We start from the raw sequence: 24,774 nt of genomic DNA, 5'->3' as shown, positions 1-24,774 counted from the left end.
ATCCCATTGGTTCCCATAAAGTCACGTGACCAAAACAAAGCACATGTCCCGGAAATGGCTTCAGTTTTTGTAGCTTTGTAGTTTTTTCTGCTCTTGTCCTTTTATCTCAATGTCAGCACTTATTTCTCGGCACAGGTAAGCGTAGTAACGTGTCTTTGGCAATACATTTGATGGTTCATTTGTATTAAAACGTCCTTTTCAGATAACATGCCCAAACAGAAGGACCCATGTCAAAAACAAGCGTGTGCAATACAAACATGTTTACAAGGTATTGACACCACCAGTAGTGCCGCAGTGACGCTAAACCAAAATGGAATATATACAAATGATTCTGTGCGCCCTTTGCAGCTAATAAATACCTGGAGAGCATGTGTGAGGATGTGATCAGGGACATGCGCCGCTGCTGCCAAACCCACGCGGCGAACTCCATTTGCTGCTCCGGCTTCAACAGTTCCGCGCCCACGGAAAGTAAAAATAATCCGTGATTCTTCAGAGGGGACTTTTGGTCTTTTGGTGGAGCTCATTTGGTCTTCGATGTGGTCTATTTTCTCTGTCATTTGTGTATTTGCCAGTGGCTATGACTGACATAATTTATTAATAAAAAGTACTGTCTTGTCACTTCTCACAGTTGTCAATATAAACTGTCAAAACTGCACATGTGAATTGTATGCAACGACATTCAAATTCAATTCAACATCGTTCTTGTTATAGATAATGCATGTGTTATGTACTGAATGCTCCAGATTTTATTATACCATGGTTTTATTTACTTTTTAGACCCTTAAAATTCTCTGTCATCGGAATGTCCAAGAGGATGGAGGCAAAATAAAGTGAAGTAGACCCTATGTAAAATATTTTCACTGGATAATTAGATCAAAAGGTTAATGAATTAAGTTCTGATGGACCAAAAATAGCTACAATTTCAAGTTGCAGTGTAGAAATGTAATTTAGTTTGCTTTTAAATTAAGATAACAGGTAGAGAAAAAAGATGAGGCAACAAAAGGTGGTTCTGACAGTGCGGCAAATGGACAGGAATGGGGAAGATATATTTTTATAGCCACAAATGTAATTTGTGGTAAAGTTGGCCGATATATAGCTGTGGATAAAATGGAAAATTATTGTGGGTCAATTTCTGTGTTTTTCTGAGGGGAATCCCAATCTTCTCAATTTAAATCTTCTTTGATGTTTTATGGCGGTTGGCATCCAAGTGTTACATTACCTCCACCTACTGTAGTTGTACGTCTTTAGACTTTATTCTAGACTTGTTGTTGTTGTTGTTTTATGGCGTTTGGCATCCACATATCAGGTTTACAAGAGAAGACGCTAAGGAGAATCGCTTGGCCTTTCTTGATTGTTCCACGATCAGAGGAGAGGACGGGAAACTCCAAATAGAAGTATATAGGAAACCTACACACACGGACCAGTATCTGCTCTTTGGTTCCAACCACCCACTACAGCACAAGCTGGGTGTGATCAGAACCTTACAACACAGAGCTCAAGGTGTGCCCACCAGCTCAGGGCAAGAAGAAAGAGGAAAAACATGTCCGAAATGCCCTCTCAGCCTGTGGTTACCTCGCTTGGGCTCTCAACAGAGTAAAGAGAACCAAGAAGCAGGACAAAAGGGAAACTGAACAGAGAAGGAAGGGTGTTTCTATCCCTTATGTGTCTGGCCTGTCGGAAAAACTGCAGAGAATTTTTAGACAACACGAAGTCCTGTTTATTTTAAACCAGGAAACACTTTAAGACAAAAACTGGTTCATCCTAAGGACAAGTTGCCGACTCAAAAACAGAGCAATGTAGTTTATTCGATCCAATGCAGTGAAGAAAGCTGTAAAGAACGGTACATAGGTGAGACTAAACAGCCTCTACACAAGAGGCTTTATCAGCGCAGAAGAAATACAAGTTCAGGACCTGAGAGTGCCGTGCATCTGCATCTTGAAGCCTCTAATCACTCGTTTGAAGACGGTGAGGTGAAGGTTTTAAGCAGGGAGAAAAGATGGTTTGAAAGAGGAGTCAAGGAAGCTATTTTTGTTAAAAAAGAAAGACCTTCTTTAAACAGAAATGGAGGGCTAAGATTCAATCTCCCTGGTATCTATAATGGAATACTGAACCCCTGGAAAGGTAGAGGACCAGGACCAGGACATTTAAATGCTAATCAGGTACTCAGGGTGGTTGAGCCAGGGTCTCACAAAGACAAAGAGGATTCTAATAGCCCATTAAAATTCTGAATAGGCTAGCTCGGTAGATACAAGGGGGGAGTTTCTGTTGAAACAAACAACTCTTTCTACTTCAGGAAGGCTCCGCCCAATGGGCGGGTCTTACCACAGAACAGTATTAATATCGGAGTTCTTGATCTAAATTCTTTTATTGACAATGACTCTTGGATGAGAGTCGAAACGTCTATTTTTCTAACTGAGTCCAGATGACTACAACTGAAGCTTTTTCTACTATGGAACACACCTGGACGAATGAGGGATTACACCGACGTACCTCTTTAGACTTTATTCTAGACTTGTTGTTGTTGTTTTATGGCGGTTGGCATCCAAGTGTTGCATTACCGCCACCTACTGTAGTTGTACGTCTTTAGACTTTATTCTAGACTTGTTGTTGTTGTTTTATGGCGGTTGGCATCCAAGTGTTGCATTACCGCCAGACTTTATTCTTCAGACTTTGTCGTATTCTTTAGAAGTTCTTCTTCCATTACTTTGGTGTTTCAAAGCCCATGAGTTCATGATATGTTGTGGTTGTTGTTGTTGTTGTTGTTTTATGGCGGTCGTCATCCTATGTGTTGTATTACCGCCAGACTTTATTATTCAGACTTCATTTTCCAGAGTCTTCACTCTGATCTCTCTGGTTCCCCAAAAGTAGATCTCCATCACTCCGACTCCCTTTAACGCCTTTAGCCTGTTTTCTATTTCTGCCCATTCAAGCTCTTTTGTTCCAAGGAATCTTCCTGCAGCTTTAGCAATGATCCTGATCCTTTCAGTTCTGCTTTGAGTTTGAGCAGCACAGTTTATAACATCCACCATAAAGACCATAAAATCTTCTCTATCCACAACCAAGGTATTCTCATTAATTCTGGAACCTCCACACTTTGAAACTTCACACTTCTTGGGAGCAACGCTGGCTTCTCTCACTTCGCTCTGGCTGGGAGCAGTGCTGGCTCCTCTCTGTATTTACTTCAACCTCATTACTTGGAACTTTCTGGACTGCACCCGCATAGGATATACCTTGAGAGACCTTAATTTTCTGCACCTCAGCAGCTCCGTGCTTCTTTCAGCATCAAGACACAAGAATGTCCTTTCCACCCAGACGTGTAGTTCCAATCGCCTTCCTTTGCTGAGCCGCGTCCTTGCACACGACCAGCAGCGAGCCATCCCTAAGAACAGTCGCACGCTTTATCACTCCCACAGCTACATGCAGGCTGTTTGTCAATGCCACTGCATTTCACTCCTTAAAGGACGCATTATTCTGTGCAAGCTTTATGATCACCTTACACACTTTGCGCTCATCCCCGATATCATCAGCTTCATCCTGCTGCTCACTACCAGAACCCTCGGACGAGCTAAGGGACTTCTTACGTTTCCGGGCACCAGCAGCCAGAAAAGGCTGCTCCTCCTCGCCGTCCAGAACGCCACGACCATCGATCCACTCTCCTCCGCCATCTCCTGTGTCTCCAGACTGCCCACAGCGCAGACCCGACTCTTCTTTTTCTTTGTCTTCACCAGGCTGGCCAGGGACACTGGAGCGTATACCCCAAACATCCCAGCGGGCGTTAATGGACCCGCATTTATATAATTCTTCATTGCCTTTGGCATCAGTTGGTATCCCAATGGCGGCTGTCAGTCTATCAAGCTATCTTGTTATTATGGCGGTTGGTATCAAAGTTGTTGTTGTTGTTGTTGTTGTTGTTGTTATGGCGGTTGGCATCCAATTGTTGCATTACCGCCAGACTTTATTCCTCAGACTTTTCGTAGATGTTGTTGTTGTTGTTGTTTTATGGCGGTTGGCATCCAAGTGTTGCATTGTTGTATTCTTTAGAAGTTCTTCTTCCATTACTTTGGTGTTTCAAAGCCCATGAGTTCAAAGCACCTTAGATAATAATACATCCATGCTTAGAACATGTCGGCACAGTCTCCAAGACAACAAAGTCTGAGGAATGTTGTTGTTGTTGTTGTTGTTTTATGGCGGTTGGCATCCAAGTGTTGCATTACCGCCAGACTTTATTCCTCAGACTCTGTCGTAGTCCTCAGCCTCTCCATGTGAGGGTTTCCTTCATTTGGGTCCCTGCGCATGTGGGGGTGGATGGTAACGAAATGGCTGATACACTGGCTAAACGTTCCCTTAGGCAGCCATCAATTGATGTGGCGGTTGAGTTAAGCAAATCTGAAATCAAGCCCGTTATCAAGAGTTATGTGGTCGGCCTTTGGCAGGAATTTTGGAGCCACTGTGTTACTGGACGGCATCTCTATCACAGAATGGGGTCTGGAGGTGGTGCAACACTTGGATGCCAACCGCCATAAAACAACAACAACAACAACAGTACTTTTAAGGACTACGACAGAATCTGAGGAATACGACAAAGTCTGAGGAATAAAGTCTGCCGGTAATGCAACACTTGGATGCCAACCGCCATAAAACAACAACAACAACATCAACAACAACACAGCCCAACTCTATAAACGTTGGAGACTGAGCCGAGAATGAGGAGCAAGAGGATGTTCTAACGCGCTTTGAACTCATGGGCTTAGAAACACCAAAGTGATGGAAGAAGAACTTTTAAGGACTACGACAAAGTCAGAGGAACAAAGTCTGGTGGTAATGCAACACTCGGATGCTAACCGCCATAAAACAACAACAACAACAACAACAACAACAACAACAACATCTATAAACGTTTACCCAACCCTCTGCTATAAGTAAGCAACTACAGCCTCACACAAATTCTGTGACTGGAATGTAAGAACGTTCCGCAGACTAAATTCTCAAGACTTCAATTTAAATCACATTATGTTCCACTTCACTTCTTCCTCCATCCCGGAATGTAGAATTAATTCAAACTTTTTTAAAGGCTCTATTTGATAATAACCGTTCTCTGCCATGTTAGGTACTCACAACGTAATGACGTCAGCGGAAACGCGTAGCAATTCTTTCTAGAACCCTGTAGCTCTTCTGCTAGCTCAAGCTCACGCTCGCTGGGTTGCATCAAAGTTGTTTCCAGTGCAATATCAGCAACATCAGGGGAAAAAAAAACAACAACCCACAGGGCAAATTTTTAAATCGTGCTTTTGCTTCTCCGAGTTTTGCGGATTAACGATTCTGGTAAGCCGCGTTTACCGCAGAAACTTGTCTAGTAAACCCCAGGCTAATATTGTGCTTGGCGTGAGAATCGCACTGGCACTACAATGTCCAGAATAGATTACAGCGTGTGGGACCACATCGAGGTGTCCGACGATGAAGACGAGATCCACCCAAACATCGACACCCCGAGTTTGTTCAGATGGAGACACCAGGCAAGTGCTTTGTGAGCTAACGCGGGTATATTCTCGGTACAGCGGGTTTTGTCAACATGAGGAGGTAGCTTCTTCCTAGTTTTAACGCTAGCTAATATAAATTATGTTTTTGTTTTTTTTGTTCTCGTGTATTTTATATTAAACTATAACATGCAAAGATCATTATTTTTCATTGTGTTCAATAATCGGCAATATTTATTTAAAACGGCTTAAGGATAAAAACCTGTCCACTGACTTCCTGTTCAAAGCTGAAGAACGGATATTAGCTCTCTTATTTAAAGCACTTATCCAGTTATGGTGTTTGATCGTTTAAGTCTTATCTTATAGCACTTTGACATACAAATATTAATGCACTCAACTAAAAATGTAGGTGTCAAAGTGATTCACATGCCATTCAATCGCTTAATGTAACTTATGGTTTTGCTTATCATAACTTTTCATTTATGTATTTCACATTCCAAGTTCAAATAAAACACTTTTTAATGCAATGCTTAAATGTCTTGCTGTATTTGGGGTTTTCATGCACCTCAGTTGTATATCTGCACTTGGGTGACTCAAATTGTAGAAAAAGAGGCACACATTGTTGTGGTGTGATGGACTTGGTGAGGTTAAGATCATAAATAATAACCACAAAATCACCATGTTTTAGCAATTGTAGTAAGGCACAGAGAGAGCTTGGAATTGAAATAGGTGCAAACGTGTTACAACAACCCTAAAAGCCTTTTTGTGAGGGGAAAAAATACATAAATGTGGTCTTATGGAAAACATGTACTTGTATTCAATGTTATTTCCGTGTTTAAAACAGGCACGTGTTGAACGGATGGAAGAATTTCAAAAGAAGGGTGAAGAATTCAGTAAAGGACTCGGTGATTGTCGACGCAAGCTTGCAGATACACAGAAGAAATTAAAGGAGATGAGTATATCAACATCAGATGATGCAAAAGCAGAGCTCAGCAAAGTCCAGACTGAGGAGAAGAAACTTAAAAAAGAGGAGCGGGATTGGGAGAAAAAACTAGATGACTTTAACCGAGAAGAGAAGAAAATGCCCTGGAATGTTGATACACTCAGCAAAGATGGTTTCAGTAAGGTGAGCTAAGACTTTAAAAAAGTGCATGCTTAGTTGCACACTTGCTCATTGTATACATCATTTAACCATACAAGTGAATTGTAAAAAAATGGTCCTGTCTTTTTGCTTTATGTCATCCAGAGCGTTGTAAATGTCAAACCTGACAAGGAAGAAACTGAAGAGGAGAAGGAGCAAAAGCATAAAACCTTTGTTGAGAAGTATGAAAAGGAAATTAAGCATTTTGGTAAGTTTCATGATTTTGCCCTTGATTAAAAGCAGTAAATATTAACTAAATTATACTTTATTTTTCATAGGCATGTTGCGACGTTGGGATGACAGCCAAAAGTATCTGTCTGATAACTCGCATCTAGTGTGTGAGGAAACTGCAAACTACTTAGTTATTATGTGCATTGACCTTGAAGTTGAGGAGGTGAACATTGTATAACAATATCATGGGCTTTGTTTTGAACTATATTTGTACTTTTTAGAAAGAATATTAATTAATTCTGTTTTTTTAGAAACATGCCCTAATGGAGCAAGTGGCTCATCAGACCATTGTAATGCAGTTCATTTTAGAATTGGCCAAGAGTCTTAAGGTGGATCCTCGTGGTTGCTTCCGACAGTTCTTTGCAAAAATTAAGGTATTTTGTTTTTACACTTTATGTATATTTCAAATTTCCCAAGATCGGATGGAGGGGGACTGTTTTTATTTAAATTTGTTACACCCTTTGTTGCAGTTTAATTTGACTTTGAAAATGATCAATAATATAAGATGATAAACATTGGACATTTGTTCTTGTCCTCAGACAGCGGACCAGCAATACCAAGATGCTTTCAATGATGAGCTAGAGTCGTTTAAGGAGCGTGTTCGAGGAAGGGCAAAGATTCGTATTGAAAAGGCCATGAAAGAGTATGAAGAGGAAGAGCGACAAAAACGCTTGGGGCCAGGTGGATTAGACCCTGTCGACGTTTACGAGACTCTTCCAGCTGTAGGTTTTCTTTTTAGATTCCCATTTTTTAATCTGTCAAGGTTATTAAACTTGGCATGCTCTTACTGACAGGAAATGCAGAAATGCTTCGATGAGAAGGATATCCAGATGTTGCAAGAAGTAATAAGCAAAATGGACCCAACAGTAAGTTATACGTAAAACCTCTAGAGTAATACAGACTCTTCTTATTGAAAATGCTTTAATCCAGTAAAATTCTGGAGTAAAAAACACCATTTATTACCTGTGTTTAATCAGCCATTTTGTAGCTATTGCATGTTTACAATTACACAAATGCTACACAATGTGGGTGTTATGTTGCTTGTTTTACACAATGAGGGGAAAAGGTAGCTTAACTAATTAAAAGAAATATGGCATTTTTACAGGAGGCGAAGATTCACATGAAAAAATGCATAGATTCAGGGCTTTGGGTCCCGAATTCAAAAACAGATGGTGAGGAAAAGGAGGAGGAAGCCACATACGAGGAAGTAAAAGCAGAACAAGAAGAATCAAAGAACGAGTGACCAATTGTGCTTGTTTGTAATTGTAATCCAAATGTACTCCGTGCCACCCTCGACCACATGTATGCATATTTTGTCCAACAGTTAAATACGGATGTAGTTAGAGCGTACATATTTACTGCACTGCTCCTTTTAGTCCATATTCTTGTTTTGAAATTAAGCTGCCGCTAATGTTAAGGTCTGGTTCTTTTTGTTTTACTTTTGTCACTTTTTAGTGCATATGACTAAACGTATGCTTCATCTGCCAGTATTTTATGTGTTTGTATTATTTCCTATTCACAAAGAGAATATTCAATTGAGCTGCATTCCTTTTTGAGAAACGCATCTATGATTGGGTTTCTTTTCAGTTATCTCTGATCAACTCTTTAACAAATTCATTTTATTGTCCACTCCTGTGTGTTTCTTACAATATTTCGACAGCGTAAGGACACTTCTCTGTAACGACAGCCAATGCATGGGTTATTTTAAGCATTTAAGACTCCTTACCAATGTTGCATTTGCTTTTAAAGAGTGACAGTTTCACAAATCAACGCAGTGCTGTATGATTGGGGGTTTTGCACTGCAGAAAGGGCTGTTCGCAGGTGTTAAACGTAAAAAATAAAAGTTGAGCCTTGAAGCTAACATGACTGCATTGTATAGTCCTGATTCCAAATGTTTGAGCAATAAAGACAAATGTAAATGTACCGGCATTGAAATGAAAACATGTAAAAGCAGCTGATCAAAAGATAAGACTAAAAACATGGGGCAATTTCCTTGGTATTTTGATAGAAACCGAACGCTCATATAGTGATCGTCTCTGATTGGACGCCCATATAGTGATCGTCGTTATTGGAGCACGGCAACTTGTGCGTCGTGCGTAAGTCTGTCGGGGGCGTGGTCACACTATTTTCGGGAAGTAACCCCCAGATCATGTTGACAACAAGTCAAGAGAAGGGGAATTACGCTCACGAAAAACGATCTCCTTTTTACCGTGTTCGTGCTGATTTTCATGTCACACCGGAAAGTCCCGCAGTAAATGGGTAAGACTTGCCAACTTGTTATTTTTGCTGTACTACAAATATTACGATAAAAGCACTGGCAGAGAGTTTATCCATTACTGACGAAATAGATCCGTTAAAGTCGTTACCATAGTTGAGTTGATTTGTATTAATTACCATGTTATAGTAGGGGCATATAAAGTTATGTTCCTCTGACAAGTTTAGATCAAATATTGCAAAGGCGGCACATGGTGAATTCCCGGAAGTAACGTTAGATCGATAACATTTTCTTTATTACACCAAACAGTAATTATTGAATCATATGTAAACATTTATATACATGGTACACTTGAGATAATATCCAGGTTATAATCTTTATGCCACTGCCAAACACCAAAGCCTATAATGATAAATATACAGTAGTTGTAACGTAGGTTATATATCTGTTGTAACCATCATGTGCAGTAATAACAGTCACTTCACATGTCTTTTTACTCCAGTCCAGATGCTACACTTGTACATACTAGCTTTGTAGCCGTATCTTTTTTTGTTTTTTTTTTGCTCTATTTGTGTCGGTTATGTTTAATTTTTGTTTTTTTTAACAGTATTTTTTATTGCACGTTTGTATTCTCTTATCTTTTTCTCTCTGCTCTCTCTCTCTCGAAGGGATTGTCAGTTCACAATGTTAAGAAATAGACTGTCAAAGAAGCGTTCGAGGTCTTTTCCAGGTGTGAGTGAGCCTCCTCAGGGTCCAGGGCTGCACGTGTACCTGTTCTGGACCCCTGGAGGGGAGCAGTACCTGTCCCACACATCTGGAAAGGTCACTGCAGAGGAGCTGTGCATCTCAGCTGCAAAAGCAATTGGTAAGACAACCATGTAACCGCCTATGCTAGTAGGACATATTGCCTAACGCAGTTGGCCTAAAGCGCTGATTTATTTTTGTAGGGATAACTCCTTTGTGCTGCATGCTGTATGCCCTCTATGAACCACAGTCATGTTGTTGGTATAGCCCAAATCATGTTTTCACTTTGGAGGAAAACACCCAACTAGTACTTTACTATCGGATGAGGTTGGTGTACAATATTTTATAAAGTGCGGAAGATTAATTCACCATTAATAATTTCTTTGTTGTCTTTGTGATAAGGTTTTACTTTCATAACTGGCATGGTCTTAATGAGAATGAGCCAAAAGTATCCCGTTACACTCCCAAATCTGGGACAGGCCAAGGATGTTCCCCTCTGTTTGAAATGTCTTCCTTGGAGTACTTGTTTGCACAGGTTTTATACTTTTATACACAATTACTCATACATTTGTAATTTTTTAAATATCTTTAATAATGGCCAACTTTTGATCTTGTTTAAAGGCAAAACATGAATTTGTGAATGAAGTAATACAAATAGAAGACTTGCAGTCTGAAGAAGAGTTAAGTCGCTTTAAAAATGAGAGTTTGGGAATGGCTGTACTTCACCTCTCTCACTACGCAATACGGACCAACAAAAAATTACAAGACGTTGCAGAAAAAAAGGGGTAATTTCAATTCTTGGGCTTTATTACGTGTAGCAATATGTTGTAAAAGTTGACTTGGTTTAAAACGAGCATACTTTTTTTTTCTTTTGTAGCTTCCATCACTGCATTCCAAGATCTTTTGCCGAAGAAATTTCCAAAGACAACTTCCTGACAAAATATAGAATGAAGCGAATATTTACAGACTTTGTTCTGGGATTCCAACACCAGACTGTGGATAAAGGAAAACTTGGAATGCAAGAAATAATATACAAATACATCTCAACTCTTGAACACTTGGCTCCGCGCTTTGGCACAGAAACTTACTCTGTGTCTCACCTGGACCTGCACAATGATGGGCAGGAAAGTCTTTACCCCAACTCAGATCATGATCAGAATGCTTCAAAAGACAACTACAACGCCCAAGTCAAATATGAAATAAAGATCTGTGGGTTAAAGGGCATTCAGTGGAGAAAGGTGTCCACTCAAATGGTATGCCAAAAGTCCAGACAATAATTTTACAGTCATTACTGTATTTATTTGCATGAAATGTGAAATCTTTCTTAGGCTCAATCCAACCCGTACTTCAGGAAGGATTACACGAGGAAAGCAAAACAATACTCCGGAGAAGTCGATGGAGACACTTCCAACACATGGACCACTTTCTGTGATTTCCCTGAAATCACTCATATCATCCTCACAGAAGATAAAGTGCGCATTAGTACTGAGGACAACAGCTGCATGGTGAGAAGCGTTTTCTTACCACTTTACAAACCACAACGCATTATTTCCCGAGATGCATTAAGCTTTAAGGTAAATAGTCAGTTTTAACCTATGTTTACCAAGTGACGGTTACAGCAAGGATGACTGCCACAAGTAGTAAAAGGGGGAGAAGCTGTGCAATTTGGTAGGCAAAGCTTTTAAATTAAATTTCCTGAGTTGTAGGTTAGGCTTGATACGATATGTGTCCTGATACATAGGTGTCGCTTAAAACCGGCGTTAAAAGTTTGATAAAATTATGTTTTGATTCTGTAGGATAACCAAAAGGAATTGGAATTGGAAAGTATCATCTTCAGCCCTAATTTCACCCTGAATGCAGTAGTCAATAGTTTACCAGAATAAGTGTATAACAGGGCAATTTCTATGACCGTATGTTAGACACAAAGTCTCATCATACGCATCTCTGTATAGATACACGTATAGCCAGGAAGTCCATATTGATATATTGCTGTATCAAATTCAGTTCAGGCTCATATTGAATGTACTTATTTTTCTCAAGCAGAATGGGATAAATATTTTACAACAAATGCCCTTGATTTTATATCAATTTCACGTGATATAATTTCCTGAACACAATGAAAAAATGGGACATTCTCTATATGTTTGGGAAAGGTTGAGTCAAGTAGTTTTAAGGCTGTTATTGTTTCTTATTTAGAAGGTGAACATGAGCTCCAGCCAGGAGGCCCAGTCCTTCGTATCTCTGCTTGATGGGTACTACCGACTGACTGCCGACGCCCACCACTATCTCTGCTGTGAAGTGGCACCCCCAAGAGTAGTGCTGAGTTGGGCTAATGGACTGCATGGACCTATACAGTGAGTTCATATAGACACTTGTGTAGAAGAAGAACTCCATTTTTGGTAATGTCTGGTGTCATTCTAGGGATGAATTCGTACTAATGAAGCTCAAAAAAGAAGTAGCGGAGGAAGGAGTGTTTCTTGTGCGCTGGAGTGTTATCGACTATCATCGCCTCATTCTAGCTGTTCTGAGCAAAGCTGAGGCATGTCATAAAAAGACGTTTTAAACACTGGTGTCTTATCAGGTTTTTTGGTTACATTTGTTTTTATTTGCATTGTCTTTACCAGAATGGATCTTCGCCAACCCACAAGCAGTTTCGGCTTGAACACAAGGGGTCAAGGTTCTGTCTTGAGGGTTGGGACAAAGAATTTCCCAGTATGAAAGAGCTCTTGGACAGCCTCAAAACATTTATTCTTCAATCAGGATCCGAAACTTTTACTGTAAAAAAATGCTGCTTACCCAAGCCACGAGGTATGTTTTTCAAATATATTAGTTAAGATTGTTTTTAAAATGTGTTCTTAAAATCCATATTTCTGTTTTGCAGAGTTATCCAATCTTCTGGTTACAAGGAAACCAGCGGAAAAGGACCCTCAGTTCCCAAACTTATCAGAAGTGAGGTTTATTCAAATCAAGGACAAGGAAATTGTGAAGGTATTTTTATTATGTATACTTAAAGACTATGTAAACTTTCTGGTGGAGGGTCTGCCACTTGCTTTTCTCCATAGAGATTATTGCTTTCTATAGAGGTAAGATATTTAGCAATTAATATCTGTAATTAAAGAAACGCTAGATTGATCATTTGAATGCCATACTGTCGAGTAAAGGAACTTCTCCATGGAGATAAGCAGGTGTCATGCCCTCCAACTGGAATGTTACATAGTGGACCTTTTTAAGTAATTAATTGTAAAAGCTGTGTTGAGTTATCAGAGTTTGTAATTGACTTGTTTCTTAATGCAATAGAAAAAACATCTGGGTCGTGGAACCAGAACTAACATCTACTCTGGCTCTCTGGTGCCGACCAAACAAGCTAAAGCAAAGAATGACTTTAATGACTGCAATGAAATCAAAGTTGTTCTTAAAATTCTCGACGAAATGCACAAAAACATTGCACTTGTAAGTTATACACCTTGTAACATAATAATGATATAATATAACTGTAATATGAGTAATAGAGTTCTTGTTTTTTTAAAGGAATTTTTTGGGACAGCAAGCCTTATGAGACAAGTATCCCACATTCATTTGGTCTTTGTACACGGTGTATCCGTCAAAGGATCTGAAAGTAAGATTAGGAACACTTTCCACGTAGTTTGTTGTTTTGATAAATGTATCTTCATGTTGTTTATTTAACAACATGGTTAGACTCTCGATTGGTTTTAGTACTGATTTCAAGTTTGCCTCTTGACAGACATCCTAGTTGAAGAATATGTGGAGTTTGGGCCCCTGGATGTCTTCCTTCGCAAAGAAAAGGTTTCCTCTCAGTGGAAATTACTTGTTGCAAAACAACTTGCCACTGCCCTCAGTTATCTTGTAAGTTGAAACGTTATCATATATTTCTGTATGATTAAACAAATTGATGCAAAAATAAATATTTTTTTCCAAAATGTGTTTTCTAAGTAGTACCGGTAATTTTTATCTCGCAAATAAATGGTAATGTGCTGTTTGTGCTTTTTTTTTTCTAATAAATTATAGGAGACCAAACAACTGAATCATGGGAATGTTTGTGCTAAGAATATTCTTGTTGCACGTCCTGGGCTGGAGCATGGGACCACTCCTTTTGTGAAGCTGAGTGATCCTGGAATCGCCCTTAATGTTCTTTCAAGAGAAGGTTAGAATGATGTACTTTGTCTCTATTGATGTCTCTTATCTGTTTTCACTTTTCACTTTTTTTTTTCTTTTTTTTTTTTTAAACAGGAAGCTATAATCGACCCACTTCCTTTTAATTAACTTCCTGTTGCATTTAAAGTCCTCCTCTCATTATAAATGTCAAATTGTGTGTAAAATGTGAACTAAATGCATTTCTGAATGTAATTACATTCTCTTTTTTATTTTCTGATGTAGAGCGTGTGGAGCGCATCCCATGGATTGCCCCTGAATGCGTTGAAAGTGGGGCCATTTTTGGCAGTGCCGCTGACCAGTGGAGCTTTGGAGTCACAATTCTTGAAATTTGCTATAATGGCCATCTCCCTATGAGTTCCTGGACATTGTCGGAGGTTTGCCCCCACATTATACATGAACAGTTGGCCCATGGATAGGCAGAGATTAAATAATCTAGTTTGGTTTAGTAATATGCAATCATTTGTGAATAATATAATAATGCAACTGGAATAGGGTTTATTTTATATAGACTTGCACGCTATATAAAAACGCAATTGTAAAAAAAGGTTTTATCAGTTACATTGTGTCATTACCAAACCATAATGTTCAGATACATCTGCTGATATTATACAATTGATTTTAAGATTCTAAATTCTTTAAACAGAAAGAACAATTTTACCAACAAAAAAGCAGTTTAACCCAACCATCCTCAGAGGTGCTGACCAAATTCATCGGGATGTGTTTGAGCTATGACCCTGCAGAGAGACACTGCTTCAGAACTGTGCTCAGAGAGCTCACTAAAATTGGAGGTGGGTGTATTGTTTACATTACTTTATTCTGGTGTTGGTTTAACCAAACACTAATCATTTGATTCTTGTGTGGACAGATTCTGAAATTATTCAGCCTGACCCAATGCCCATGATGGACCCAACTGTGTACCACAAACGTTACCTGAAAGAAATGAGGGAACTGGGAGCGGTATGTGATTGTGTTGATTTACTTTTGACATTTAAAAGTAAAACTTACATCTTTCTGTCACTAGGGCCACTTTGGAAAGGTTTCTCTGTACTTGTATGACCCTTCCAATGATGGGACTGGAGAATTAGTGGCAGTAAAGTCTTTGAAAGAAGATGTCGGCCACGTACCAGTCGGCTGGATGAAGGAGATTGAAACCCTGAAATCTCTCAGTCACAGCAACATTGTCAAGTACAAGGGATGTTGCACTGAACTAGGTAAATCTGTGTTTGAAGAGACTAAATACCAAAGCAAAGTTGTTTTCATATTTTTTTTTTCTGTTTCACATAGGAGGACAAATGGTACAACTAGTGATGGAGTATGTTCCTATGGGAAGTCTAATCAAGTATGTTCGTGAACGTAAGCCCAGTATGCCCAAACGCCTTCTTTTTGCTCAGCAGATCTGTGAGGTAAGAACAAACTACAGACTCTTATCTTATTACTTGCTGATTTAAAAACTTTGACTTATGTTTGGGACCTTTTAGTAATGAAGAATATGTTGTTTAATTATACATTAAGGGTATGGCATACTTACATTCTGAGCGCTACATTCACCGAGACCTTGCTGCCCGTAATGTCCTGGTAGAAAATGACAATTTAGTAAAAATTGGAGACTTTGGCTTGTCAAAATACATCCCTGAAGGGGAGGCCTACTACCGGGTCCGTGAGGATGGAGACAGTCCAGTGTACTGGTATGTTATGATCAGTGCTTTTAAACTTTGTACACATTCTTGAATAATTGAAAATTGCTTTATAAACAAAATGTATTGATAATAGTATTACTGTTAAATATGTATTATTGTATACAAAAATATAAGATATACTAATAATTATTCTGTTTTGTCTAGGTATGCAATTGAATGCTTGAAAGAGGGCATATTTTCTTTTAATTCTGACATCTGGTCCTTTGGTGTTACATTATATGAAATACTGACTCTCTGTGACCCTCGTGAAAGTCCTCCCAGTGTATGTCTTTTACTATAGACATTATAATCTCCATAAAATCCATTGTAATTCTAAATTGTGTCTGTGCTTTTAAGAAATTCAATGAAATGAAGGGACCAGACCATCCCCAGCTGACTGTGATGCTACTCATACAAATGTTGGAGAGACAAATGCGATTGCCTTGTCCCAGAGACTGTCCACATGAGGTAAAAATGCCTATTGAAAATCAACAATCATACAATAGCTGTGTTATTGATGCAAGTTCTCATTTTCATGGTCTACAGGTGAAGCTCATAATGAATCAGTGCTGGTCCACCAATCCCTTGGATCGGCCAGAATTCAGTTCACTTATTAAAAGATTTGAGGATATTGGTAAACCGTACGACTGGCAATCCAATAGCAACTTTTCAGAGATTTGTTGATTTGTGCCAGGCTGTGTTCCAGTCTTGGTAAAAGAGAATATACAGATAAAATGACATGCTGATATTTTGTTCAAAGCTACCAGGTCAACGACTTCTTTCACTATAAATATGGCATTTTTTATGTAGCTTACTATCAACAATATCTTAGTGTTAAAAGTTTTAAACATTATGCTGTATAGTCTATCTCCATATCTATGTCAACGTGTTAATACAAATATCAATTTTGGTACACTGTAATATAAATTAATGAAATGTCCTTGTATAATTTTCTTACTGTTTGAATATACTTTGATATTAAATACTGTAATAAAAAGCAAAACAAAATGATGTCATTGTCATAATTATTACAAGTTACTGTTAACATTTGTGTCGCTATGTTTGAAATGATAACTTCTGAGTTGCCTTCACATGTCGCTGACGCGTGAAAAATAGCGGAGGGTTCAAAACACTGAAATCATTCACATTTAAATGCGTTTCTGACCCCTGTGGCACCCGTGGGTGCCGCTGGCATCTGTGGCCGCTCTGTCATTGGTCAGGCGGGACTTTAACCCCACCTCCACCGTTTTTTACGTCGTCGCCCTGGAGATCGCGTCCTGTTCTCGTCCAATCAGGGGAGGCGCTGTGGGCACGTGTGTATTGTTTAAACTGCTCAAATCCGCCTGCACTTCGGACACAAACTTCCACCGAGCGAGTCATGGCGGCCGTTGTGTCTGTGAGCACCGCTCCCCAAGAAGAAACTACAGACCCCGGGCTCAGATATGCCTCTCGTCCCCAAAAGGAAAACTACGACCATACGCAGACTGAGCGTGAAAAGTGGATGCCCGGTGTAGATAGTCGCCATCCAGAGCCGGAGGCGAAAGAAGAGGACGCCGCAGCGGGACGCGAGTGTCAGCGCAGGAGCGACGAGGTCCTGACATCTCTGAGCCCCGAGGAAGTCGAGTCCCGCTTAGAAAGAACTCGTCGGGAGTTTTATAACCGGAGGAAAATCATCATTAAAAATCTCCCCTCTGACATTAGCAACCAGGTAAGTTTTAAGTTTTTTTTTTTGTTGCTAGAATAAATCTGGCTAATATTAGCATATGTCTGCTACTGCCCCCTGTCTGCCATGCTGCAGGTGTAACGTTTACCAAATATTTGGGTTTTAATTCAAAAGGATCTAAACTGTGCTCTACTTTCCCTTTTTAATCTGAATATTGGTACAAATAACTAATGTATAACTCTAGGAGTTTGGTGGGTTATAAAAGAAGATGCATGTTTTACTGGCTTATATTTTGTGTGTGTCCTTAATTCAAGCCATGGTTCAGGCAATGTTTGAATCATTTACTTTAAGTAATTTAAATCATTTTATGGCCTATCAAAAAGGGTATTTTTGGTATCAAAACTTGTTACATTGTTCGGTAAACTTTAGTTTGCTCCCGATGCCACATTTTGGGAATGTGCCTGACTCGTGGGGAGCTGTGGCCACGCCATTGTTCAGGACGAGCTGTGCAGTTCGAGATGTGAGCCATGTTACAACAAAAGCTGGAAGGCGTGTGGACAAAACATTTCAGAAAATGCTAGACCGCATCACCATTCCGTTTGTGAATGGCTAAAAGCAGCACAGAACAATTTCTCCACAAAGACTCATTCAGGTCCTTCCCCCACAGGTGTCCTGGGTTATCTCATCCACTTAACCCTCATATATATACATGTATACATATACATAAATAATGTCTAAAAGTCAAATGGCCATCACTTTAAATTAATCACAGCGATGTTCCTTTTTTGTTTGTTTTTTTGATCTTGTGTTTAATTGTATCTGCAGGAGGTCCATGAGCTGCTGGCCAACTATGACCTGAAATACTGCTTTGTTGACAAGTACAAGGGCACAGGTTGGTGTTTTGTAACACACACATTGTTGGATTCCTTGACATTTTGCTTAAATTGCTGTAGAGCACAGAGCCTGGAGATGAGCTTTGGATTTGAGTGACTTTCAAACAATAGCTGCTGGCACCAAAGGACAAAGCAACTCTGTAAATGCTCCTACATAGCAGTGTTTGCTTAGTTGTGTCCTAATGCATTTTGCCTTTTGACTTATCTTTTTAAAAGGTCAAATTTATGAAAGATTTGTAGCAAATTATTAAATCGGCAACATTTTGTAATTGGTATTCTTTACACTTTGACTTTTATCAGCAGTCCATACTAACCTATGCTTATGGTCATTTGTGCTTATCGCAGCTTTTGTGACTCTACTTAATGGTGAACAAGCCCAAAGTGCCATTAAAGAGTTCCACCTGCATATCCTACGCGAGCGGGAGATCTCTGTCCAGCTGCAGCCCACTGACTCGTTGTTGTGCATCGCAAATCTGCCCCGTACTTTCACCCAGCAGCAGTTTGAAGAGCTGGTGCGTCCCTTCGGTAACCTTGAGCGCTGCTTCCTGGTATATAGCGTCTCCACCGGACACTCCAAAGGCTATGGCTTTGTGGAATACATGAAGAAGGATTCTGCTGCCAGAGCCAAGTCAGAGCTCCTCGGGAAACAGCTGGGCACCCGCATGCTGTATGTTCACTGGACTGAGGTGGGGTCCCTCACATACCCACTGCTGCACTCAAAGTGTTTGTGTGTGGACCACCTGCCCCAGAGTCTGTTGACTGCACAGGACCTACGCAATGCTCTCTCTGACACACTTGTGCCAGTCTTTTGCCAGGTAAATATATAAAACTCTAAAGCAGTGGTTTAACTTTTTACATCAGGTACACCCAAAAATTAGATGTGGCTTTTTGAGTACTAACAGATCTAAATCGCTTCTATAACCGGATTTGTCTAGGTCTTTAGTAGGACTACACCATTGCCACAGTAAATTAAGTATACACTATAACTGAGTCGCATACCACCAGAAGGAGCTTGTGGGTCACGTACTAGTTGAGAAACACTGGCCTATAATAAACGGGACATGTTTTGGTGTTCGTTCTATAAGCCTTTTTTTTATGAACGTAGTCTCTGCATTCTTGTAACCAAGTCACTGAACACAAATGTTAGAACATCTCCTAAACTATAATTTGCGATCTAATCTTGACAATTTGTTATTGACAAAAAAAATTTAATTGCTTTTTAGCGGTACGTTTTGTTTTAATTTTTACCTTTTTTCTTTATCCTTGTTTCCACACGGGCTCTCATTTCAATAGCAAAGAACATTGTTGGTTTCTATGGCAATGACCACCTGATCCACAGGGCTGTTCTGGAATGAGAGGAGCAGAGAAAAGCACAACACAACCACAAAATGCTGCCATAGTGTTCGCTTTAGGTGTCTCGCTATCATCCTCTCAACGTTTTAAGTGTTTAAAATATTTTTGGTAAATGATAATTGCCACTTGTACTTTTGTCTTGTAATAGTTGGCCCAGGGACAAGATGGCAGCTTTCGACGTTTCGCGGTTCTAGAGTTCTCGACTGCTGAGATGACAGAGGAGGCCCAGCGTTTGTTGGATGGCAGGCTACTCTCTGGCACATACATCCGGGTGTCATTCTGTGCGCCTGGACCTCCTGGTAGAAGCATGTTGGCAGCTTTGATTGCGGCGCAGACAATGGTATTTAAGTCTTTCTGCTTTTATCAGTTTGAATCATGTTTTTACGCTAAGTTATGTTCTATATGACCATGTGACGCTTTAGGCTGTGAACCGAGGTAAAGGCCTCCTTCCAGATCCCACTGCCATGCAGATTCTCACAGGCCTCAGTAATCCTGCAGCGCTTAAAATGCTCCTCAACCCACTACCACAAGGACAAAAACAAGGTTGGAGTGGTTCACTATTTTGTGACAGTATTGAGTTGTCAACATTGAATTAAAGTTGAGCGTCTTTACAGGGATCCTGGGTGCCCCGCCGACAATGCCTCTGCTCCCCAATCCTGCCCTCTCAGTCGCCCTCCTACAGCTGCTCCTACAGAACCAAGCCAAGGCCCAGCAGGTACCGCAGTCAGCCCTATGTTTGCCTGGCACAAATTCAGACTTTATTTAATTATTGAAATGATCTGCTTGTCCACATTAGCAAGTCTTTCTGGGAAATCCTCTTCTTTGGACTGTGAGTGATAATGGGGGTTATGTTCTCCATGTGTGCAGTGAATTTGCTTTAATTCTACCGGTATAACATAACATGGCGTGCGTGCGTGTGTGTGTGGTATTAATGCTGCTGAGTGATGCAGTTAGACTACTCCAACAGCTGCAGCATGATTGCATTTGAGTATTGGCAGCAGCGGTTGGTTGAGTGCTTTTTAAAGTCTTCCCCCCCCAGTGACTGACCTCTGTCCTATGCTCTGGCTGCAGGCACCGGGGCTCATCGGGGAGAATCCTCTTGCATCTTTGCCCGGCCAGCAGGGAGTCCATCTGCTTGGAGACCTGCCCCAAGGTTTGGCATCCTCTTAATTCAGCTCTGCGTTTTAAAACCACAAATGCCACATGATCTTTAATCACTTGTTTGAAGCTTAAAAAGTGCATCTAACAGGTTTTTATTGATTTCACGTTTTGACTTCATTTGGTGTATTTATACCTGTTGTTGTAAATACAAATTAGTTCTACACCAATCCGGGAACAGTTTGTGGAGAAAAGTTAAAATCTGTTAAATTACAGGAAGTGACCTCGCACTAGTGACCATTCCAAGTGTACATCATTTACATAAAACTACTACTTTTTTTTGACCCTCTAAACATTAAGTCAACAAAATTAAAGTGCACTGATATATTTTTATTTGACATTATGAGTTTGGGCCCAGTGGTTGCTAGGTCATTTCCTAGTGTGATGTCATCATTTCAATCAAGGAAGTAAAATTATAAATTAAATGTTAAGAATTTACACAAATTTGATCCAGAATGGCATATTTAAAATGCATTTATCTTTGACTGCATTTTAGTTCAATGAGTAGTCCAGCTGGTCATAGGCATTTGATTAACCACGGTGTTAGTGGAGTGTGCTGTGTAGCTCCAGTGTCATCCAGCTGTGACACTCGTCCAGTGCTCTTGAATACTTATTCAGCTTAGACACTACTGCACAATGACACATTTCTGTAAATTGTAATTGATATATATCTCTTGAACAGACTGTAGTCATTTTCTTGAACGTGATTCAAATGGCTGATTGTTCATTTTGCTAGTTTGGGAAAAGATGGTCTTTTGCTAATCTGTCACTTCACACACATCATTTGGGAAGCAGCCCCTCTGTTGGTAGATGCTCTTAGTTTTAATTTTATCTATGGTACTGTTCCAGGTCTGGGGCTACAGACAGACCCCCTGGCCCTAAAGCCTCTGGGTAGAGCCTTGTCCAGGGAACAGGAATCTCCTACATCTGCTTGCTCTTTCCCTCAGACCCCCTCTCCCACTCTGCAGGGGCTGTCCATGCCTCTGATTGCGGCTGTGATGGGGTCAGACAGCTCCTCGCCACAAGCTGTAAGGGAGAAACAACGTTTTTTGTTTTTGTTAATGTTCTTTGCTGTTTGAAAACCTGTAACAGAGTATGTTTCCCTTTTCAGACCTCTTTACTTGGTGAACCTCCTAACGATGCCCACCTTTCCCAGGGTTCTTTTCTGAACACTGTTTTTCCTGCAGGTGCTTATTGTGTCAATTGTATTTCACTTTACATATTTTCAGTGTCTGATCTTCTGCTTCTGCTTTTTAGGGGGAAATGGCAGGTCCCATCCCTACAGAAAGAGGCCCACATTAACTAATCTATCCAACCAGACGGCTCAACAGAATATGCAGTCAAATTTCAACCTTCATTACCAGGAGCCTTATAACCCTGAATTATCTCATTTACTTGCTGTAAGTGTTCTCGTCTTTGCCCCAGCATTTTTATAATGTAAATGAAATGATTTCATTGTTTTTGCTCCCTTAGGATCCTCTGACATATTTGTATGAACAAGAGAATCTTGATTCTGGGGCATTAGGATTTGGACAACAGGTAAGGCCAGGTCTCACTTGTTGGAAAGTGTACTATGAGGATGTGATTTTTATACCACAATAAAAAAAAGTTTAGTTTAATTTAAAAAAAAATGTTTGTAAACAATTGCTGAGAATTGAGCTAGAATCTTACTATTTTCATTACAGTGATCCTCGCTATAACGCGGTTCACTTTTCGCGGTCTCGCTGATTTTCCATCATGCATTGTGTTCTGCATTCTGATTGGCGAAACAGTCTCGCCGCGTTTTCTCTACCTGTGTCAATAACGTGATGGATTAATATGTACACGTACGTAAAACCGCTTGCCAAATTGAAGTTTGCGAGGGCAGTGAGAGCGCGTGTGAGCTGCGGGACACGTCGGTGAGAGCGGCGCGCGTGAGCTTCAATGAGTATTTCATTGTATAATAACTGTAAAAAAAAATAAAGGTTTCTACTTCGCGGATTTCAACTCCCGCGGGTTCTTCTTGGAACGTAACCCCCGCGATAAACGAGGGATCATTGGGTAACATGAACTGGGCCAATATTCCTAAAGAATCTAACCTTCCTGCTTGTGTTTTGCAGGTTCTACAACACAATAATGAAAGATTTCCCCACTTCGGTTACCCACACAACCCTCCACAGACTTACTTCAGCTCAGGGTCTGATGCTGCCAACATTTGTGGCCTTCCACATTTGAACAGGGTGAGTCTCAAAGCGTATTTAAACTTTAGTGTAAAAGGAACTTTATATGTAAGATTTTGATTCAACTTTTATAAACTTGTCCACTCTGTCAAATCAAATATAGCTTTCTGCGAACATTTTATTACCTAAACATTGGACACGGTTTGTTTGTTATTTCGTGTTTTGTTCTCAAGACTACTATCCAATCAAAGCGGAATGAGCTGTACTGGTCTCATTCGGGTTGCCATTTCCTACACTTAAATCAAAACTCTCCTAAGCCCAACACCTGCAGCATTCAGTCATTCAGTGCTAGTGTAGCCTGAGAAACACTTTGCTGTGTCTCTGTCTGCAGGTTAATGCTCTGGCAACATGGGTTCAGTTGTGACTGTAGTACACTTTTTTTTATTTTTATGTTTTAAACTTGTAGGAATGCAGTCTACACAAGGTTCCATTAAACGCTAAATATTGCACGGTCACAAGTTTACCTAAATTTCACATTAATGGACATGTTTTGTCATCCATAGGCAGTAGGGATGCCTCCGAACAGTCAAAGTAACTACCCTCCGGGTATGGGAGTTGTCCCTAAGGTAACTGCTGACATTGAGATGTTGGAACGCAGCCATCTGTGATTAAGTACTAAACATTTATTTTACCTCAGACTCCCATCGGCAGCCACAAGCGCTTGTTCTCTCGGCTCATCCCATCTCCAGAGCCCAGCCCAGAGGGTAGCTACGTGGGCCAGCACTCCCAGGGACTTGGAGGCCACTACGCTGACTCCTACCTGAAGCGCAAGCGGATTTTCTAAGCTCTTAAGAACCCACTGGTTACAATGATGAACTGTGGGCAGTCAAAGGATTGTTGTGTAACCTGCAGAGGGCACTGTGGAGTCTGGGCTGTAGCTACTTTGACACATTATGTCCTACATCTTTCTGTTTTGTAAATATGATTTTTAGTGTATTGGCTATTTAAGATTTTACTTTTTATTTTTTATTTACTGTTGAAAAATATGTACAGTTGGAAAAAAAAATGTAAACTGGATTAAGTGTTTTCTTAACCTGTTTTATTTTTGTGTTGCGTATGTTCAGAGCAATATTTGGGCCATTTTACAAAAGCAGCTGCTGGTTGCTTTAATTTCAGCCTCTTCACTAAAGTGATCATGTGACTATGACAAGGCAAAAGCACACACGCTTTAGTAGAATAGGTTCTGTTTTCCTTCGGTCTGTCTTATGTAAAAAGTGAATTTGTGTGAAGGTGTCTTTTTGGGTCTTCTTTCGTCCACGGTTTTTGTTTCCTTTTCTAGATGTTAAAAAACATAGCTTTCCATCCTCAAGAGTGAAAGCTATTTATCCTAACCCTAACCCTGTTTTTTTTTTTTAAACATAAAGTCGTAATTTCAAGACTAATTTATTTTTCACTTCGTTTGTCAAATCACAGCATCCTAATGTTAAAGTCAGACACTGGTGAGAAATACACTGGTCACACTCTGTCACCTTGAACAATATACCCTTATGTTTTCCTAAAGTTCAATTTTCTGTGTTCTTGATCACATTTTGAATGTTGGGACACAAAGCCTTGGGTAGGATTAAGAAGGGTTTGTGTGTGTCTTTTTATCTGCCTACAGTGTCAACAAAACTGGGGTGAGTAAATGGCAGCTAAATTGATGGATACTTTCCTATAATTGTCTGTATGGAAGCTACTGGCTCATAATCAGCCAGTTGCATTATGGTCTTTCCCCCTCCTTTTTACTTTAACTGACAGTTTGATTGTGATAACCCATTACCTCCTCGTGCTAGAAAATGCAGCTACGGTTAACAGTATTTTTGTGATTAGTTTCTATTTACAGTATATACTTATT

The 24,774-nt window shown here is 40.0% G+C and overlaps 4 protein-coding genes across 5 annotated transcripts; all 4 read left to right on the top strand.

Moving 5' to 3' along the window:
• The first annotated feature begins 36 nt into the window (after positions 1 to 36).
• Positions 37 to 618, top strand: cmc4 (C-x(9)-C motif containing 4 homolog (S. cerevisiae)). Its single transcript, XM_072443155.1, has 3 exons — positions 37 to 135; positions 203 to 268; positions 349 to 618. The coding sequence occupies exons 2-3, from the start codon at positions 208 to 210 to the stop codon at positions 483 to 485; spliced, it is 198 nt and encodes a 65-aa protein (XP_072299256.1). The 5' UTR covers positions 37 to 135; positions 203 to 207; the 3' UTR covers positions 486 to 618.
• Positions 619 to 5,254: 4,636 nt separating this feature from the next.
• On the top strand, positions 5,255 to 8,263 carry LOC140358350 (hsp90 co-chaperone Cdc37). The gene is made up of 8 exons (XM_072443134.1): positions 5,255 to 5,513; positions 6,319 to 6,600; positions 6,721 to 6,823; positions 6,894 to 7,009; positions 7,098 to 7,220; positions 7,386 to 7,568; positions 7,641 to 7,712; positions 7,952 to 8,263. The coding sequence occupies exons 1-8, from the start codon at positions 5,406 to 5,408 to the stop codon at positions 8,087 to 8,089; spliced, it is 1,125 nt and encodes a 374-aa protein (XP_072299235.1). The 5' UTR covers positions 5,255 to 5,405; the 3' UTR covers positions 8,090 to 8,263.
• Positions 8,264 to 9,024: 761 nt separating this feature from the next.
• tyk2 (tyrosine kinase 2) lies at positions 9,025 to 16,452 on the top strand. The gene is made up of 24 exons (XM_072443119.1): positions 9,025 to 9,105; positions 9,730 to 9,926; positions 10,009 to 10,132; positions 10,208 to 10,340; positions 10,427 to 10,590; positions 10,683 to 11,058; positions 11,134 to 11,310; positions 12,002 to 12,159; positions 12,227 to 12,344; positions 12,430 to 12,613; positions 12,687 to 12,793; positions 13,103 to 13,255; positions 13,334 to 13,421; positions 13,548 to 13,669; positions 13,832 to 13,967; positions 14,201 to 14,352; positions 14,622 to 14,766; positions 14,844 to 14,935; positions 15,000 to 15,189; positions 15,263 to 15,381; positions 15,491 to 15,663; positions 15,820 to 15,937; positions 16,012 to 16,122; positions 16,201 to 16,452. The coding sequence occupies exons 2-24, from the start codon at positions 9,746 to 9,748 to the stop codon at positions 16,336 to 16,338; spliced, it is 3,459 nt and encodes a 1,152-aa protein (XP_072299220.1). The 5' UTR covers positions 9,025 to 9,105; positions 9,730 to 9,745; the 3' UTR covers positions 16,339 to 16,452.
• A 484-nt stretch (positions 16,453 to 16,936) lies between these two features.
• Positions 16,937 to 24,066, top strand: raver1 (ribonucleoprotein, PTB-binding 1). 2 transcript variants are annotated; one of them, XM_072443125.1, is made up of 15 exons: positions 16,937 to 17,362; positions 18,143 to 18,209; positions 18,556 to 19,025; positions 19,712 to 19,903; positions 19,986 to 20,106; positions 20,178 to 20,278; positions 20,360 to 20,392; positions 20,635 to 20,716; positions 21,571 to 21,749; positions 21,833 to 21,908; positions 21,979 to 22,121; positions 22,195 to 22,260; positions 22,821 to 22,940; positions 23,444 to 23,506; positions 23,578 to 24,066. In XM_072443125.1, exons 1-15 carry the CDS (start codon positions 17,033 to 17,035, stop codon positions 23,722 to 23,724), a joined length of 2,190 nt encoding a protein of 729 aa, XP_072299226.1. In that variant the 5' UTR covers positions 16,937 to 17,032; the 3' UTR covers positions 23,725 to 24,066. The 2 variants fall into 2 exon arrangements, with proteins under 2 accessions (XP_072299226.1, XP_072299227.1); XM_072443126.1 differs by lacking the exon at positions 20,360 to 20,392 and having other exon boundaries at positions 23,578 to 24,065.
• The last annotated feature ends 708 nt before the right edge of the window (positions 24,067 to 24,774 follow it).

The sequence above is a fragment of the Eucyclogobius newberryi genome, unplaced genomic scaffold, assembly GCF_026437365.1.
Source record: "Eucyclogobius newberryi isolate DKJ021-1_F unplaced genomic scaffold, fEucNew1.0.hap1 SCAF_13, whole genome shotgun sequence".
NCBI lineage: Eukaryota > Metazoa > Chordata > Actinopteri > Gobiiformes > Gobiidae > Eucyclogobius > Eucyclogobius newberryi.
This window is presented reverse-complemented; position numbering and strand designations above follow the sequence as displayed.

Excerpts from the sequence above, each read along its gene's own strand:
- cmc4 (XM_072443155.1), top strand. The coding sequence starts at position 208 with ATGCCCAAACAGAAGGACCCATGTCAAAAACAAGCGTGTGCAATACAA. Across the intron at positions 269-348 it reads AATACAAACATGTTTACAAG|CTAATAAATACCTGGAGAGC; the intron begins GTATTGACACCA and ends CGCCCTTTGCAG.
- raver1 (XM_072443125.1), top strand. The coding sequence starts at position 17,033 with ATGGCGGCCGTTGTGTCTGTGAGCACCGCTCCCCAAGAAGAAACTACA. Across the intron at positions 20,393-20,634 it reads GAAATCCTCTTCTTTGGACT|GCACCGGGGCTCATCGGGGA; the intron begins GTGAGTGATAAT and ends CTCTGGCTGCAG. Across the intron at positions 22,122-22,194 it reads AATTATCTCATTTACTTGCT|GATCCTCTGACATATTTGTA; the intron begins GTAAGTGTTCTC and ends TTGCTCCCTTAG.
- tyk2 (XM_072443119.1), top strand. The coding sequence starts at position 9,746 with ATGTTAAGAAATAGACTGTCAAAGAAGCGTTCGAGGTCTTTTCCAGGT. Across the intron at positions 9,927-10,008 it reads CTCAGCTGCAAAAGCAATTG|GGATAACTCCTTTGTGCTGC; the intron begins GTAAGACAACCA and ends TTATTTTTGTAG. Across the intron at positions 12,794-13,102 it reads AGGACAAGGAAATTGTGAAG|AAAAAACATCTGGGTCGTGG; the intron begins GTATTTTTATTA and ends TTAATGCAATAG.
- LOC140358350 (XM_072443134.1), top strand. The coding sequence starts at position 5,406 with ATGTCCAGAATAGATTACAGCGTGTGGGACCACATCGAGGTGTCCGAC. Across the intron at positions 5,514-6,318 it reads TGTTCAGATGGAGACACCAG|GCACGTGTTGAACGGATGGA; the intron begins GCAAGTGCTTTG and ends TGTTTAAAACAG. Across the intron at positions 7,713-7,951 it reads TAAGCAAAATGGACCCAACA|GAGGCGAAGATTCACATGAA; the intron begins GTAAGTTATACG and ends GCATTTTTACAG.